This window comes from Salarias fasciatus, chromosome 6 (assembly GCF_902148845.1).
Source record: "Salarias fasciatus chromosome 6, fSalaFa1.1, whole genome shotgun sequence".
NCBI lineage: Eukaryota > Metazoa > Chordata > Actinopteri > Blenniiformes > Blenniidae > Salarias > Salarias fasciatus.
Window position 1 is genome coordinate 10,521,315 of NC_043750.1, and position 15,947 is coordinate 10,537,261.

At 45.4% G+C, this 15,947-nt stretch overlaps 1 protein-coding gene across 2 annotated transcripts; it reads left to right on the forward strand.

The window, feature by feature from the left end:
* Positions 1-3,826: 3,826 nt before the first annotated feature.
* LOC115390666 (beta-1,3-N-acetylglucosaminyltransferase lunatic fringe-like) lies at positions 3,827-15,387 on the forward strand. Of its 2 annotated transcripts, none has more exons than XM_030094604.1 (8): positions 3,827-4,313; positions 9,051-9,099; positions 10,199-10,301; positions 10,381-10,534; positions 11,451-11,536; positions 11,635-11,794; positions 11,923-12,008; positions 12,463-13,350. In XM_030094604.1, exons 1-8 carry the CDS (start codon positions 3,948-3,950, stop codon positions 12,518-12,520), a joined length of 1,062 nt encoding a protein of 353 aa, XP_029950464.1. In that variant the 5' UTR covers positions 3,827-3,947; the 3' UTR covers positions 12,521-13,350. The 2 variants fall into 2 exon arrangements, with proteins under 2 accessions (XP_029950464.1, XP_029950463.1); XM_030094603.1 differs by lacking the exon at positions 12,463-13,350 and adding an exon at positions 13,359-15,387 and having other exon boundaries at positions 3,828-4,313.
* The last annotated feature ends 560 nt before the right edge of the window (positions 15,388-15,947 follow it).

Here is a 15,947-nt window from a genome sequence, read left to right on the forward strand (position 1 = left end):
CTCTGCCAAAAAAGTTTGCATTTCCAAAATGTGTTATTTATGTAATATTACATCAGTGGCTCCTGCTGTTTTAGGGGGATTTTTTTTTTAAAAGCCGCATCAGTCATGTTATTACAATAACAACTCCAATTTCCTACAACAGTATTGGCGTATTATGACATTATGGGCTTTTTATTTTTAAAGGGACTTAAGGCAAGATTTGTGAAAAACTACACATGCATTTCCAGTTTATTGAATGCTAATGGGCCATGAAGCATTAAAAACCTAAAATAACAGGCCAATCCACGTATCTGTCTGTTGCCTTATACAGGCTGTGTGCCACATAATTGGCTGCAGTTCGGCATCCGAATTTCCCGCGCAATCGCGGGGATGTGACGTAAATTGACGCTGTATGCGCGTTGCTGACAGCTCTTGAACAGGAAGAACGTGGCAGCCGTGGACACGGACTCAAACACTGCTGGGATACAAATGGATTCTTCAGCAGCCATCAAACGACCTGCATCCACTCAAAGCCTACAAAAAAACGAAGAAAAAAGGACTTTATCAGCGTTATCTCGAGAGTCAAAAAAAAAAGTGTTTGTGCACGCTCCGGTGCCTGCAGTTACCCACAGCGCCTATCGCGGCAGCACTGAGGTAAATTTTGTAAAGTTGCCTTAAAGGTATAATGGACGATTTTCTCGAAAAAGTTGAAGCCAAACGTCTGTTACTCGCTTTTTGAAAACGTACATGCGCCAGACCGTCCTACCTGCTCTGCTGCTCCTACGAGCGTGCTTCACGGCATGACGCAAGCATTTCTTCAGCGTGATTGACATGTCGGAGGACCAATAGTTGACGCTATCATCACGCCAATAATTGGCTGAAACATCGTCCATTATACCTTTAAGTCCCTTGAACTGAAATAATTACATTGTTGGCAGGTATTGCATCATTTGTTGTTTGCTATTCTTGTTAAATGTGTGCCATTTTTTGTAATGATGTTGGTTTTGTAGGAACATGTCTCCATGTAAATGCAAAGATAATTAACTATTATTATGTGTTTCTCTGTGATAAGTGTGTGGCTCTTCATCGTTCACCTGGTAATATCCCACCAACTGATGAACAACTGGAACTAGGAGAGCAGTTCTGAAAAGAAAACTGAAGAAAGCAGTTCAGAATAAAGAAATTATGTTGCATCTGTTTTGATTTTATTCAAAACCACAGGGTCATTTTGTTTGTGTAGAGTTTATTGCTGTTTTTCTGTTGTTGCTCAGCTTCCGTTTGCGAATGTCTTTGTATTTCTCAGTTTTATGTGCATTTTAAATGGTCTTTTGAGTGATCTTTGACTCTGTGCTTATCATGTAATCAGAGGCTGAGCGTGGATCTCAGTCCAGAGGGAGCGGAGCATTCTCGATGGGCCCTTATGATAGTGTTTTTACCATTCAAACAATACCTCATCCTATCATCAAGCAACACACTAATGCCCACTTTTATTGAGCCAAGCAAACCTATATGCCTCAGAAAACAGAATAAAGTCACAAACCAGTTCACAAACTTGTTCTGAAGAACAAATACCGTATTGGCCCGAATATAAGACGACTCCAAAACACGAAAAGATCATTTTGTGAAAGAAAAAAAATGCTGAAGACAATAAAGTCACTCATAAAACAACTTTTTATTATACAATTATTGTAAATTCACAAACTCACAACTGAGATAAGATTTCACGAGATATAAAATGAAAAAATATATTCTCATTCTCAAAATAAGAAACAATAAGCAACAAACAAGGAGCCTCAAGGGGTCAAAACTGCATAAATGATGTAAATAACTTTCCAGTGCCTTTAGCTGAACCGCGGCTCTGGTGGTGGGCATTCCTTCTTTCTGTTTTTCAGTGACGTATTCACTCACCCTTCTATCAGTCTCTCTGAAGCGTCGCTCTTGGGACCACGGAAAACTTTTCTCATAGCGTTAGCATTTGCAGGCGTTTTTTTCTGTGCTCTCCAGTAAGAACGAGGCACTCTGCTCCACCAGATCTCCTGGCGGCTTCAAGACAGTCGGCAGTTGTTTGATGACTCTGCTGCGTTGATCACCATCAGTTTAAAGTTGGTATCATAACTTCGCCTCTGTTGTTTGCTCAGTTGTCCAGCGTTCCAGCCCCTTTGTTCCAGATGATCCGCCATTTTTAATCAGATCATTTGATCTCATTTCATCACTCCACTCGCTCTCTGCTCAGTGATACTTTGGCTCCATCTAGCGGCGCGGATGGGTATTGACCATCTACCGTAAGTCCGCGATTATAACACGACCCCACTTTTGAGGATTCAATTTCTGGAAAAAAAAAAAAAACATTGTCTTATATTCGGGCCAATACGGTATGCACACGCACACACACATACACACAAATGCAGCCTGACAGGTGTCAATCTCAGAGCGTCCGCTGTCCATGGTGCTGAAAGCTCAGATAAAAAGTCACTGGCTACATCTGTACCATCTTTGATACAGCTTAAATGTAAAATGAACACAGCTGGTCTAAAATTACACATTCTATTCAGATAGATATAGACACAGCTATCTACATATTTTGGAATTCACGTATATTAGAAAAAAATGGACTCGTCGGTCTCTTACAGTTGAGAGCAACACAAGGCACAGTAAAATAGTCAGGTGTTTAAGACCACAGCATTTTGATAAAGATAATATTTTTGAAGGTTTCACTGACTCACCAGTGGCTCCGATGTTAGGTTTTGGGTAGTACTGCTAGCATACTGTGTTTAGCATACTGTTTAATGCTTAATGCCTCACAGCCAATCAGCGCTGGCTTACAGCTCTGATGCATTCATGGACAGTCGTAATGTAAGAATTGGCAAATTGGAGCCCACAATCATATGCGTATAGCTTCTCGCACACACTGCACATTTTATTATAAAAATTTATTTCCAATTAAATGTGCCCACAAGGCCCTATGACCTTGTGGGCTCTGGGGCAACCGCCCCCTCGCCCCCACTCTGGCTCTGCTAAAGCATGTAATGTATTCATTCATTCATTCATGCTTTATCCCTTTTGGGGTCGCGGGTGGCTGGAGCCGATCCCAGCTGCTGTGGGCAAAGGCGGGGTACACCCCGGCTGACATGTAGACACGGCTCACACATTCATACCTAGGGACAATTTTAGGGTGACCAATTAACCTACCATGCATGTTTTTGGACCGTGGGAGGAAGCCGGAGTACCCGGAGGGAACCCACACACCCACGCAAACTCCACACAGAAAGGCCCCGAGCCCCGGCCGGTATTTGAACCCAGGACCTTCTTGCTGTGAGGCAAGAGCGCTAACCACCGCGCCACCGTGCGGCCCGCATGTAATGTATGAGTGGAGTTAAAACTCACTCCACTGATGTGCCAGGGGCTTTTAGCACCCATAGTGGCTGATTGTGCATAACTCTTGAGTCTATCAGTTAAATGTCACTAAATATTTAGATATCTGACTGTTGACATTTACATAATCAATATAGAGATCAGTGGATTGCAGAAAAACCTACAAACCCTTGATGGATCTTTGCGCACATAATGGTTCCATTATTTGCGCAGTGCAATCAAATCAATCGCCAATCGCCCAAAAACCACTTCACAGTGTGTGTGTGTGTGTGTGTGTGTGTGTGTGTGTGTGTGTGTGTGTGTGTGTGTGTGTGTGTGTGTGTGTGTGTGTGTGTGTGTGTGTGTTTGCGCTCCAGCAGCAGACCCCCGCTCCCCGGCTCTGTGCGGATAGCCACGCCCACACGGGAGCGCTCCGGCCGGCCTGCAGAGCCGCAGCGTCCCGCCTCCCGGAGGAGGGAACCGGGCGAGCGGAGAGACAGCTGCGGGTCACAGGGAGGCTCCGTCTGCCCCGTGGAGATGTTGTAATCCGGACCGCGGAGTTATTTCGCTCTCCTCCCGTCCATGAATGGAGCAGTGAATCCCTCCGCTCGGTCACCATGTGGAAGCCTGTCGGCGGGTCGCGGATCGCCGTCGGCCCGGCGGGACCTCGCCCCGCCGCCGCCGCCGCCGCGGTCACCTGCCTGCTGCTCACCGGGATGCTGCTGCTCACCGGCGGACACCCGGGCGGCGCCACCGCGGCGGAGTCTCCTTCTCCCGGGGCAAAAGTTTTCTCCACGTATTTCAAGAGGCTGACCCGGGAGAAGAGAGCGGCCGGCGGGCCGCCGCGGAGCAGCGCTCCCCCCGGGCCGCTGGAGCGTCTGTCCGCCGCGGACCTCTTCATCGCGGTGAAGACCACCGGGAGGTATCACCGGCAGAGGCTGGAGCTGCTGCTGGACACCTGGATCTCCAGGAGCCTGCCGCAGGTGAGCCAAGCTTTTAGATTTTATTATACTTTAGAGATTTTATTTTAATCTTAATTCTTAAGAGAAGTTTGTCCCTGAGGGCCCCTGGCCCCCTGCTGCGCCCCCCCCAACCCGCCACCCCCCTTCCTTTTTGGAAGTGGGCTGCATTGAGGGTCTCTTTGATCCAGCCTGCCAGAGAATTGTAAAACAGAGACAGGAGTCTTTTGTGATGAATGAGATGGAGATCTGAGGGCTAACAGGCCAATCAGGCTGCTGTTAATGTGTTGACACAATGCAGGCAGGGGGGAGAGGGACCCTGCAGGACTCTGCAGGACCCTGCAGGACTCAGGAGACCTGGACTTCATCTGCATTTGTTTCCTAACTGTGCCCACAAAAAAGCAATTGTTCAGCTCAAGGGCACTTTGAATTTTAATAAAGCAGCTTCAAAGTGGCATGTCAAGGCTCCACAAAGAAAGAGTTTCTCTCCAAAGCTGTAAATAAGAGAGAGAGGCTGTTTGAGGCGGTGTTTCAGGGAGACCATTCAGACATTTCTGTGGTTTGGTATGGAAGCCAGCTGAGTTTGAGTCTGACTGTAACCTGCCAGGAGTTAGTCCATTGTGGACCAGCAAGGCTCCAGTCTGAGCTCAGGTCAGTCCAGGATAAGAGAGTTTAACCCGTTAGAAACCACATGTGGTGATTTTAGTTAGACCAGAGGTTTTTTTTTTTTTTTACAGAGTAAAAATCTGTTTAATACTCAGTATAAATATAAAGTGTAGTGGAGGGACTCAGTGTTGTATTGACATGCTCATTTTGTTGGACCTCTGAAGAATACATGTATCCCCATTTGATCGCTGGTTATCAAAGTGTCATGGGGGCAGCACAAAGTTTTATGCCTAATCCCAGTATTTCTATTTCTTAATGTTTAAGAAGAAGTGCTGATGAACAGAAATGAGTTCGGTGATTGAAATACGTCTTTATGACTTTATATGTTGGATTTGACCATAGAGACAAACTCAAGGATGCGATAAATGGAAACGTATAGCCTGTTAATTTCTAACTAAACTGACTCTGTGCTGTAAAGATTTTGTCTTTCCGTTAATAATTAAAGACCAACATTTGTTTTCATCCAAAGCAGATCCATCATGCTAATGTTTTTCCTGGAATATTTTTGGAATATTGCCTCACCTAAAACTGTGTGGAAAAAAAACAGGAGAAAACCAATGCACCAGGAGAACATGCAAACTTCACACAGCTCTCTTCTCAAGCTGGTCATTGAACCTACTGTGAGGTGGAAGTGTGAACAGCTACACCTAAAATCCAAACCATGCCTGTAATTTCACACTTCATTCATTCTTCAGACTTGTAATTCTACTCACCTTTATTTTAACAAGTTCCTGTTCTAGAGTAACTTTCAGCAGAGCGCCTGAGCTGAGCTCCAGTCACATGATTCTCACCGCCGATAGTTTTCTCTGTAAAAAAGCTCTTTTTCTTTTTCTTCACCCACTGAGAGCAATAAAGCCAGGTTTAATGAGTTGATTCATCAGGCCAGTCATCGCAGCTGCTCATCAGAAACAAACTTATCTGGATTAAAACTGAGTCATGGGATCTGCAGGAGTGAAGGGGCGCGGCGGGTGGTGTTGGGGGGTGGGGGGATGGGGATGGGGGGGCGTGCTTCTGCAGCTTCTTGCGGATAAATATCTGAGATCAAACGGGAGATGGACTTGGCAGCTTTTCGGTCTGCGCCTCGGTGGTGAGTGAGTCAAAGATGAATGTGTAGCTGCGTGGCGAGCGGCGCCCAGCGGCTTCAAAGAGGCTAATGAGACGCAGACGTGACTGCGGACGCTTCGGCGCTGCGTCTGGTTCCTGCCCAAAACCCCCCGGTGCTCCGGAGAGACAGTCACGCTGCGTCCCGCACTGTTGACATGTCAACACAAGGATGTGTGGATCAGCTGGAGTGTGTGTGTGTGTGTGTGTGTGTGTGTGTGTGTGTGTGTGTGTGTGTGTGTGTGTGTGTGTGTGTGTGTGTGTGTGTGTGTGTGTGTGTGTGTGTGTGTGTCTGTGTGTCTGTGTGTCTGTGTGTGTCTGTGTGTGTGTGATGCATTCCTGCATCTGCTCTCACGGTCAGGTGCTTGTAACTCTACCTGTTTCCCAGACACACCTCCAAGACTGCTGAGTAATGGAAACACAACAACACACAAACACACATTGTCTGCGTGAGCTTCCCAAACACACAAGTGCCCTGGGAACGCACTGCGTTTTCTCATGGGAAGTGAAAAATGTGTCTGATCACAAGAGCGCGCACGCACACACACACACACACACACACACACGTGCACACACATCACTTGTCTCAGTGGTTGCTGTTGTTTCCTGTGTTGTAAAGTTCAACTCCTGGTCGCCCCCCCCCCCCCCCCCCCATTCCCCCCCCCCCCCATTCCCCCCCCCCCCCCCCCGTCCCCCCCCGTCCCCCGGCCTTGGTGGCTGAGGAACACACTGACTGAGACACACTCTCACACTTGTACTGATGCAGAAGCCGAGTCTTCTCAAGACAGTTTCTTGCGGAGCTTAAGAGATTTGTAGGGGAAGAAAAGTCTGACACACACTCACAGCTGGCGCTGCTCGCTCCCTCTCTTCTTCTTCTTCTTCTTCTTCTATTTTTTTTCCTTGCTCCACCGCAGGCAGGGATGTGATCACACGGTACTTTTAACCACAGATTTATTATTAAATGTGTGCTTCATGGCAGCGGGGTTGCAAAGTGCAATGCCTGCGATCCCGGGCTTTTAACTGGGGCAGTGTGCACGGTGGCGTGAAAGGATATTTATACATCAGCAGAAAAGAGTCTGGGGATCAGGGGGACGCCTTTTCTCAGCAAAAATCACGAATGAAGAGTAAAACCATTAAATGTCTTCAAAATTTTGCTACATATGTTCACTCAGCATTTGGTTCTTTGCAAGAAATAGAATGTGTCTCCGCATGTGGTCCAGATTCGTGGTCATGAGGCCAGTTGGGCTGCAGTAAAAACTCGGCATGGACAAAAGAAATTCAAACAACCCAAAGTGAATGTGACAAATGTCATAACTGTCTTGTTGGTTGTGCAACGGAGGAATTGCTCATGTTGCAGAAACCCCTCTCTAAACTCTCTCTGGGATCCCAGCTTGTAAAAATGTAGCCGCAGCAACCAAGAGTGCATTTAGATCAGCAAACCAGCATTGTTGTGGCAGTGATGATGCATAAAGTCTGGAGAAACAGTCCAGTCATCCTTTTATTTAGGCTCCATGTTAGAAATTGTCACGTTCACACACAACCCTGTGTTTCCTGACTGCACTACAAGTGTGAGAACTGCCTTTTTATTTATTTATTTTTTTTTTACTTTTACTGCACACATACCAACAAAATGGAAAGTTTTGTGTCATCTAGTCGAATATACTTAAATCCAAAGGCAGGCACAGCAAACAGCTATCAGGGAAAACTAACAGGAAGACATAATGTTCCCTGGTGGATGAAGGAATATGTTTCTGTCAACTCATAAGTGATCATTTGGGGATAGATATCTGTCTGCATAGAAACTGGAAAAAACATTGTTTAAGGAGTGAATGTGAACTAAAAGAAGACTCTGTAGACAAGTCAGTTTCCAGGTCCTTTTTAACAGTTTTTGATCTTCAGGAGTTTCAGCCCTTCAGCATCTTCTTCAACAGACGTGATTTAAATCTGTAGAAGAACCTGAATATCATGAAGTTGGTCATGAATCCAACAGAGGACTCCAGGTTCCATTATTGTTTTTTGACTCTAATTCTAATTCATATTCAGCCAACCTAAAGTTGATGGATTGGTTCCTTTTCAGATGGAACCTGAGGCCCTGTTTTCAAGTGAGAAAGAAAAAAACTGCAGCTGTGTTTTGGTCGTTCGTGGACGACGGTGTTCGGAGACAATGAAAAAGCAGCTTTTGAAATCTGCTCCCAAGGTGGAACTTTTTGACTCCGTCTCCATGGAAACAGGGAAAACTTGACTTTTCTGAAGCACCGTTACTGCTCATGCGCACCGCGGCCGTAGTAAACAGTTCCTCTGCTCATGTGTGAGCAAACGGACAGTATCAACAGCGCTTTTCTCCAGTTTCTCCTGGGACTCTTAAGTTTTATAGTTGAGTCACCAAGAATAACAATCCAACTTCGCCGTCTGTCCGTATGAACGTCCGTCTCCTCGCCATTGTTAATGCTCACAGCCTCTGAGAAAAGTCTCAGCCACCGTGTCTGTGAATAAGGTCAGAATAACCCGGAGAGTTGCCACGCTGTCCTTGCTGTCATTGTTTCATTTCGATTCCATTGTCCTGGAAAACAGAACTGAACCCAGAGTGTGTTTATGGAGGGCTGTGTGTGTGTGTGTGTGTGTGTGTGTGTGTGTGTGTGTGTGTGTGTGTGTGTGTGTGTGTGTGCACCCCAGGGTGTGTGTCGGCTTCCTGTGGAAAGTCATGGGGCCTGCTCGGCTTCCTGAGTGTGCGCTGACCCTCAACCTCGTCACTCATCACATAAACACACACAGCTCCACGGCTGCGAGCAGCTGCTGCGCCGCTGACGGACAGGAGGCTTTACCTTCGGCCCGGCCTGCGCTCCGCACGCTGCCGCACGCCACAGCACGCCACAGCACGCCGCCGCCGCCGCGTGGAAAGAGGCAGAGCCTCACCTGAAATCACAAACACTGACCCGAGAACAATGACCGCTGCTGGAATAACACGTGATGGTCTGTTGTTTTATTCTGTGACAGACGTACGTGTTCACTGATGGAGAGGACGAGGGGCTGAGGAGAAGGATGGGTGAGACACACAAACACACACATACACACACTGTGTTCATAGTTTTTGGGGAACATTAGATGATTTATATAGTTTTCCTGATCTCTAAGTCTACTGACTGACCTTAACTCCACCTAATCATTAGTTTATTCTGACCTTAAAGCCTGGATTCATATAACAATATAAATGTTCTTAATTATCAGACATCTCAGTGACATGAACCTCATGAGTCCCTCCTTTCATAGAGCTTAAAGCACATTATGCTCAACTCCACACTGGCAACCTGATTTTATCAGAATTTACTTTCAGGAATGAACATTTTGGATCCTGCAGGGATCCTTACCGTATGTAGGATGGGGGAGGGGGCCATTGTTCTGAAGGTGAAGGTGGCCATGCTGTCGCCTGACCCAAACTCCTGACTTTACGTAGCAGAACATCTGGACACTCAGTTAACCTCAGTTTACCTGACTCTAACCTTAAATGACATCTTACTCGTAAAAACACTTTGATTTCATTGGGAGAAAAAAACTCCATGGTAAGTGTAGCTGCCTACAACTGTAGTAAATGTGAATTTATGCACACACACACACACACACACACACATACACAATCAGCATTTCATCACTTCACCTTAACTTCACCCTCACCTCATTCTAACCTCGCATCTGCAGCTGGAGCTGTGATTACCGCTGTTAAGGGGACTAATGAGTGACTTATTCTTTGAATGTGTGTTAATACACACACACACACACACACACACACACACACACACACACACACACACACACACACACACACGGCGTGCTTTTGCTGAGTCGCTGCAGCGTTATCTGCAGGTTGACAGGCAGGAAAGCAGGAACCAGGCTGCTGACTGAGCGGCGTGTTTTCCACCGAGTCCAGGAAGTCACTTCGTTCTAATCAACAGACCTTTTCCTCCTTTTACTCGCAGAATATTGTTCTGCTTTCAATGAGCTATTCTTCTCATCATCACACACCTTCTTTATGTGACTCGGTGTGAAATTAGTGTGCTTGTCTGGGTTTTCTCAAGCGGCTTCCCTTCCTCTGTGTTACTGTGTTTCATAATACGATTGCTGTGGTGTCTCTGGTTCTGGTCCTTCAGGCTCTCACCTGATCAACACCAACTGCTCTGCAGCGCACAACCGTCAAGCCCTGTCCTGTAAAATGGCTCTGGAGTATGACGCTTTCATCAACTCTGGGAAGAAGTAAGACACACTCCCCAGCGAACACTCAGACGTGCGGACGGAGCTGCTCGCTGACGCTCCTCCTCGCCCTGTGCCGCAGGTGGTTCTGTCACGTTGACGATGACAACTACCTGAACGTCGGTCCCCTGCTGGAGCTGCTGTCTCGGTACAGCCACTCTCAGGACGTGTACATCGGCCGGCCCAGCCTGGAACGACCCATCGAGGCCACGGAGAAGCTCCACACCACTGAAATGGTAATTTCATCCAGCGAACAGCTTCAGGGAAACTGAAGGGAACCCTGGTCCTCGATTTAGATGTATCCTCAGACAGGCGTGTTTTATTAAATAACAGAAGAAAAGTTTTGTTTTGTTATTTCCTTTCCTTTCCAACAACCCTGTTGGTCTTCTGAATCATCGCCATTGAACTTCTGTCTCTTTAAGGCGCAATGCTCTGGAAAAACCTCATTTTTTTATGATCCGGCAACATGCAGCTTCACATCCCTGTAATTTCAGAGCAGAGTCGTCCTCTTATCTGCAGCTGTTGCTGCTGTGGCTGAAGAAGTCAGAATGAATAGTGGAAATGATCTCAAGCGATCAGACTGAATGGTTTTCTTTTCATCATTAACATGCATTTATTCATTTCAATGCATATTTGGTGAAATTTAACATGAAAGTCTGTCATTAGAAATGCCATGTGCGTGCTTGACGTTGTAGAAAAGTGTTATGAATCCTCTCTGAAACTGAAATGCTGCATGTATATTGAAGCAATAGAAGCCAAATGAGCCAAATCAACGTGGACAGTGGAGCCTAATGTATCACTTCATATTCATTAAACTATGCTTTCATACATCAGTGGAAATCCAAAGTCAAGTCTGATTCAAGTCCTTCTCAGGTCTTTCTATTGTGGAGTTTTGCATGTTGTCTCTGGTTTTCTTCCACTGTTCAGAAACATTTTTGAGGTTAGTTATAGACCCTAAATTGCCCGAATGTGTGAATATGAGTGTGATTGTCTCTGACTCTGTCCTGTGTCGTCACTGTCAGTTGAAGGAAAGCTTATATCAAGAAGGAACTAATAGTAAAGCCCTGTGTCGTCAGTATATAAAGATGAATCTAACGGTCTGATACCATCATTCTACATTCCCACCCCCAATCTGTTTGTTTTTTTGTGCAGAAACAGGCGCGTTTCTGGTTCGCCACAGGAGGAGCGGGCTTCTGTCTGAGCCGCGGCGTCGCTCTCAAGATGAAGCCGTGGGCGAGGTGAGCGCTCATTTTGATCTCCCACATTGTTTCAGCTACAAGTCCTCTTTTTACTCATTGTGCGTGTGTGTGTCTGTGTGTGTTTTCCGTGTCTCCAGTGACGGCGCCTTCATGACCACGGCCGAACACATTCGCCTGCCTGACGACTGCACGGTGGGATACATCGTGGAGGCTCTGCTCGGGGCCAGCCTCACCCGCTGCCCGCTGTTCCACTCCCACCTGGAGAATCTGGCACTGGTGTCTGACATCAACAAGCAGGTCCACACTCTCTCTCTCACACACACACACACACACACACACATACATAAGAAGTTGTTTTGCTACCGTTAAAATGACCACTGGGAACTCCCAACCTTCCGAATGAACCTCTGTCGTCTTCCCGTCAGGTCACTCTCAGCTACGGCACCATGGAGAACAGCAGGAACACTGTGAATGTGAAAGGACCATTCTCAGTTAAAGAAGATCCCACCAGGTAAAATATCCACCAGCACCGGTGTGTTTTACCTGTAATGATGAAAATTACGATAGCAGACAATATGTGGAGGGCAGGATGATTGATTGACAGTGTGGGAATGTTGGGAATGGTTGTATTTGAACCAGTGGGGTACCTGTGTTAAGCTGCGTCATTCGCCACTTTCTTTAAACTCAACGTCTCACTCAAGTAGTTTAATGTCTGTGTTTTCAAGTACAGGTTGTAATAAACCATTAAGACTGTTAAAATCACACATCAACCACAAAAGGCGCAAAGAAGGAGGATTAGTGAACACAATATGAATCTGGTAACTAATGTAATAACAGACAGAAATCCCATCATTCACTGTAAAAACACACAGAAGCAGGTCTGTAGTACGGTTTGTTCAGTTTTAATTTAAAGCATCAGACAATGCTGCTTTGCGAGATAAACATTTGTTTTTTCCTCGTCTCAGTGACTCATACAGCTCTGCTGTGTCTCCTCCGTACGAAGTTAAATACGATGTGGCATAATATTTTCATCTGTTTTGTGCCAGTGAGTATAAGAGCAGCTTTATTGGCCGCATCCTCTCTGTCTGATTTGCAATGTTGTGATAAACTGGACAGCTACAACCTTGTTTCTCCAAGGAAGCGTCCTCAATCTGTTTACCGGAGTTCTGGTGCCTTAAAGGGATTAAGCGGTACAGTAACATACTGTTCTACACAATCCAAATGATATCCTTGAATTTATTAGTGGATTTCGATGCATTTGCCCCAAAGCACATGAGATCCGTCTCATGTAGACCAAAAGGTGAATTCCAGTTCAGCATTTCCATGATGCACAGGTGTGAAAGACAAAATGCCGTCTCTGCAGGGACCGTAAAGCCTTCCATATTAATGAGTTCACTCAAATGGTCCCATCTGAGGTAGCCTTGAGCAGAAGAGGATTTATGGTTCTCAGCCTGTTATCTCCATTTCTCATTCCCTTGCTGGAAGTATTGTTGTGTTTAGTGTATTGCCTTCAGGTAATTGTTTATTGTGTTGTTTCATGGAATTTAAAGAAAATGGGGAAGTACTGAGATAAGCTGCTGCTTGTTTCTTCTTTTTTATTTTTTTAATATATTTCTATTCATCATGAAAACATTGAGCTTAAAAACATTGTGTACTACAATCACGCTTTATGTAAGAGAGTTTTGCTACTACGACCAGTTTCCTGGCTTTGTTCATTGTGTGCGCCTGCGTGTGTTCGCCTGTGTGTGTGCGCCGCTGCCGCCGCCGCCGCCGCCGCCGCTTGTATTGTAGGAGTCTTATTTTGCAATGCGCAGCTGGCAGCTTCCAGGCATTGTGACAGCGGTTTCCCTCTCCTTCGCAGATTCAGGTCTGTCCATTGTCTGCTGTACCCAGACACCCCGTGGTGCCCCAGCCCCCGGCGGCTTTGACACCCCTCCAGAGACAAAGGCGGGAGGAGGGGGTGAGACGCACACGGCCGGAGAAGAGGAGGGAATGGCTGCAGAGGCTCCGTCTAAATGACTCCCTCATGCTGCACAGCAGACCGAGTCTGAGGGGAGGAATATTCTCATCAGCTGAGCTGGTGCTCGCCACTAAAAAGCCCCAAAACTTCTAACAGTTTATCAGCATTGTACTCACCAACAATCATCTAGATTTCAGCGTGCTGGAAGGCCACTGATCTGTTCCTTCTGGCTTCCAGGCTACATGCTGACGTTGCTTGAAGTGTACTCTGTAGTAAGAATCAGTGCTGTTATCTGGAACAAACTCTTAAAATATTACTCACTTTTAAAGTGCACTTCAGTGCATTGTCAAGAGCAGATCTGTCATTCATTAAGGCAGGTTTACATTACTAAGTAAGTATATAAAACATGTTTTACTTATTTAAAAAAACCTGATTGGCCTGAAAAATTGGCCTATTGGAGCCACTTGTGGGCCAGTTTTTGACCAGCGGGCCTTATGTTTGACATCCCTGCTTTAAAAACATGGTGTTGAAAACCTTTTTTTTTTTTTTTTACTGTGGCTTGACTTGATTGTTTCTGATTTTTTTTTTTTTTAATTCAATGCAGATTATGCCATGCAGGATAGCTGTAAAACAGTGGTAAATAACTAAAGTGGGAACATCTTTGGCGTCCTGCTGTGCTGTTTTCTGTCTGAAATTAATCATCAGACTCTATTTAACATTAGTAAGTTTTCACAGGCTGTTTGATAAAGAATTCCTACTTCAAACCTTCACCAGTATAAACCAGCACAGACAAGTTGAGTCAATGTGGGGAGAAAGTGCAGGACGTGCAGATCTTTACTCTCAGGTTGGTGAGTACAATGTTGTCATTCCGCTGGTAAATCAGCATGTTTCATTCCAGTAAATCATGAGAAAATGTGTCAGTTCCTTGGCAGTGCAGTTGTAGCATCTTTTTTATTTGAAGTGTTGAATCCACAGGAGGAGAAATCAGGAGATTTTTTTGTACCATGGTGAAAGATGATTTAAATGCAGATTTATTCCTTCATGCTACACACTCAAATACCAACAAAATATGGGTGGAAATGTTAGTCATGTGCTTTTGCATTAACAGAGAAACAGGTAACAACCTCTTTATTTCTGTCACATTGGTGGCACCGTGATAGAAATACAAAATGTTACTGAAAGGTTTTGGCAAAGTGAACAATTCCAACATTGTTCCTGCCGAAACAGCCTCAAGTGTTTCTATCGCAGCCTGTCCTGCTTGTACATTCCCAGTGTCTCACAGCTGTTCAGCTGCTTCACTTCGCTACACGCCACAGACTCGGCACACAACACTGTTCACATCAGTCGGACTCAGAAGGAAGGATCAGTGACTTTCGAGCATCTTGACGCACAAAAAAAAACTCAGTATTCAGTGTTAACCTCTCTATGAAGTATATATCATGACTCAGCACTTTTTCCACTTTGGCTTTTTGTTTTACTACTTCTCAATTTCATCTGATAAAAGGACATAAGAGGAGTTGTTCAATACTTTGTGAAACATAACGGCAGATTTCCCAAAATGTCACATAATCTTTCGTGCCCCTTTAAACTCATAAACTGACGTTTCTGACACAAGTCATCCTCCAACAAATGGAGGGTATTTCTGTTTTAATGTATGTAAATGGACAGACTGTGATCAGAAGTTTATGTAAATGTAGCAGTATAAAAATAATGGTATCTACTTTGAGGCTTTATTGAGAAATGACTCACGTTGAGTCGTCTTCTACCTTCCTGTAAGCAGTTCCTTTGCTGTTATGCTGCAAGTTAATGAAGGCCGATTGGTTCGATGCTGTCCCTCTTTAGGTGAATGTATGTGATGAACCGTTTCTTCTGATGCTCTCTCCAGTATCTGGACTGTATGTCGACGTTACGGTGAAATAAAAACTGTTTTCAGTCAGATGCGTTGGGAGTTTTTTTGTGCTTCATCACACCAGAGGACTGCAGAGGGGGGGGGGTCGCAGCACAATGGACACGGCTCTGACCTCCTGCCTCTGCAGAGGAGTGTGTGGACTCCAGTCTGGAGATACCTCATGAATTTTTAACGCACACACACACTGGGACACCAGCAGTAATCACATCTGATTGAGCTATGAAGGAGGGCCTGCTGAGATGAAGGGAAGAGATTAGAGTGTGTGTGTGTGTGTGTGTGTGTGTGTGTGTGTGTGTGTGTGTGTGTGTGTGTGTGTGTGTGTGTGTGTGTGTGTGTGTGTGTGTGTGTGTGTGTGTCTCCCACTGAACACTGAATCAGACTGAATTTCTCACAGAGGCTCTTTCCACAGCAGAGAAATCTTCATTCCTCTTGTTTTTTTAGGCTGCTTGGTGAACAGCGACATCTGCTGGATACATTTCTTCATGTTTTTATTACTTTTTGTTGTCTCTTCATCTGCGCATCAGAAAAAACACGACTTCCCTGTACATTAGATTCTGTTTTGAACTACTTTATAGAGAATG

What these genes read in the sequence shown, in the direction of transcription:
- LOC115390666 (XM_030094603.1), top strand. Translation starts at nt 3,948, where the DNA reads ATGTGGAAGCCTGTCGGCGGGTCGCGGATCGCCGTCGGCCCGGCGGGA. An exon ending in TCTCCAGGAGCCTGCCGCAG is followed by an intron (nt 4,314 to 9,050) that starts GTGAGCCAAGCT and finishes ATTCTGTGACAG; the next exon opens with ACGTACGTGTTCACTGATGG. An exon ending in GTTAAAGAAGATCCCACCAG is followed by an intron (nt 12,009 to 13,358) that starts GTAAAATATCCA and finishes TCTCCTTCGCAG; the next exon opens with ATTCAGGTCTGTCCATTGTC.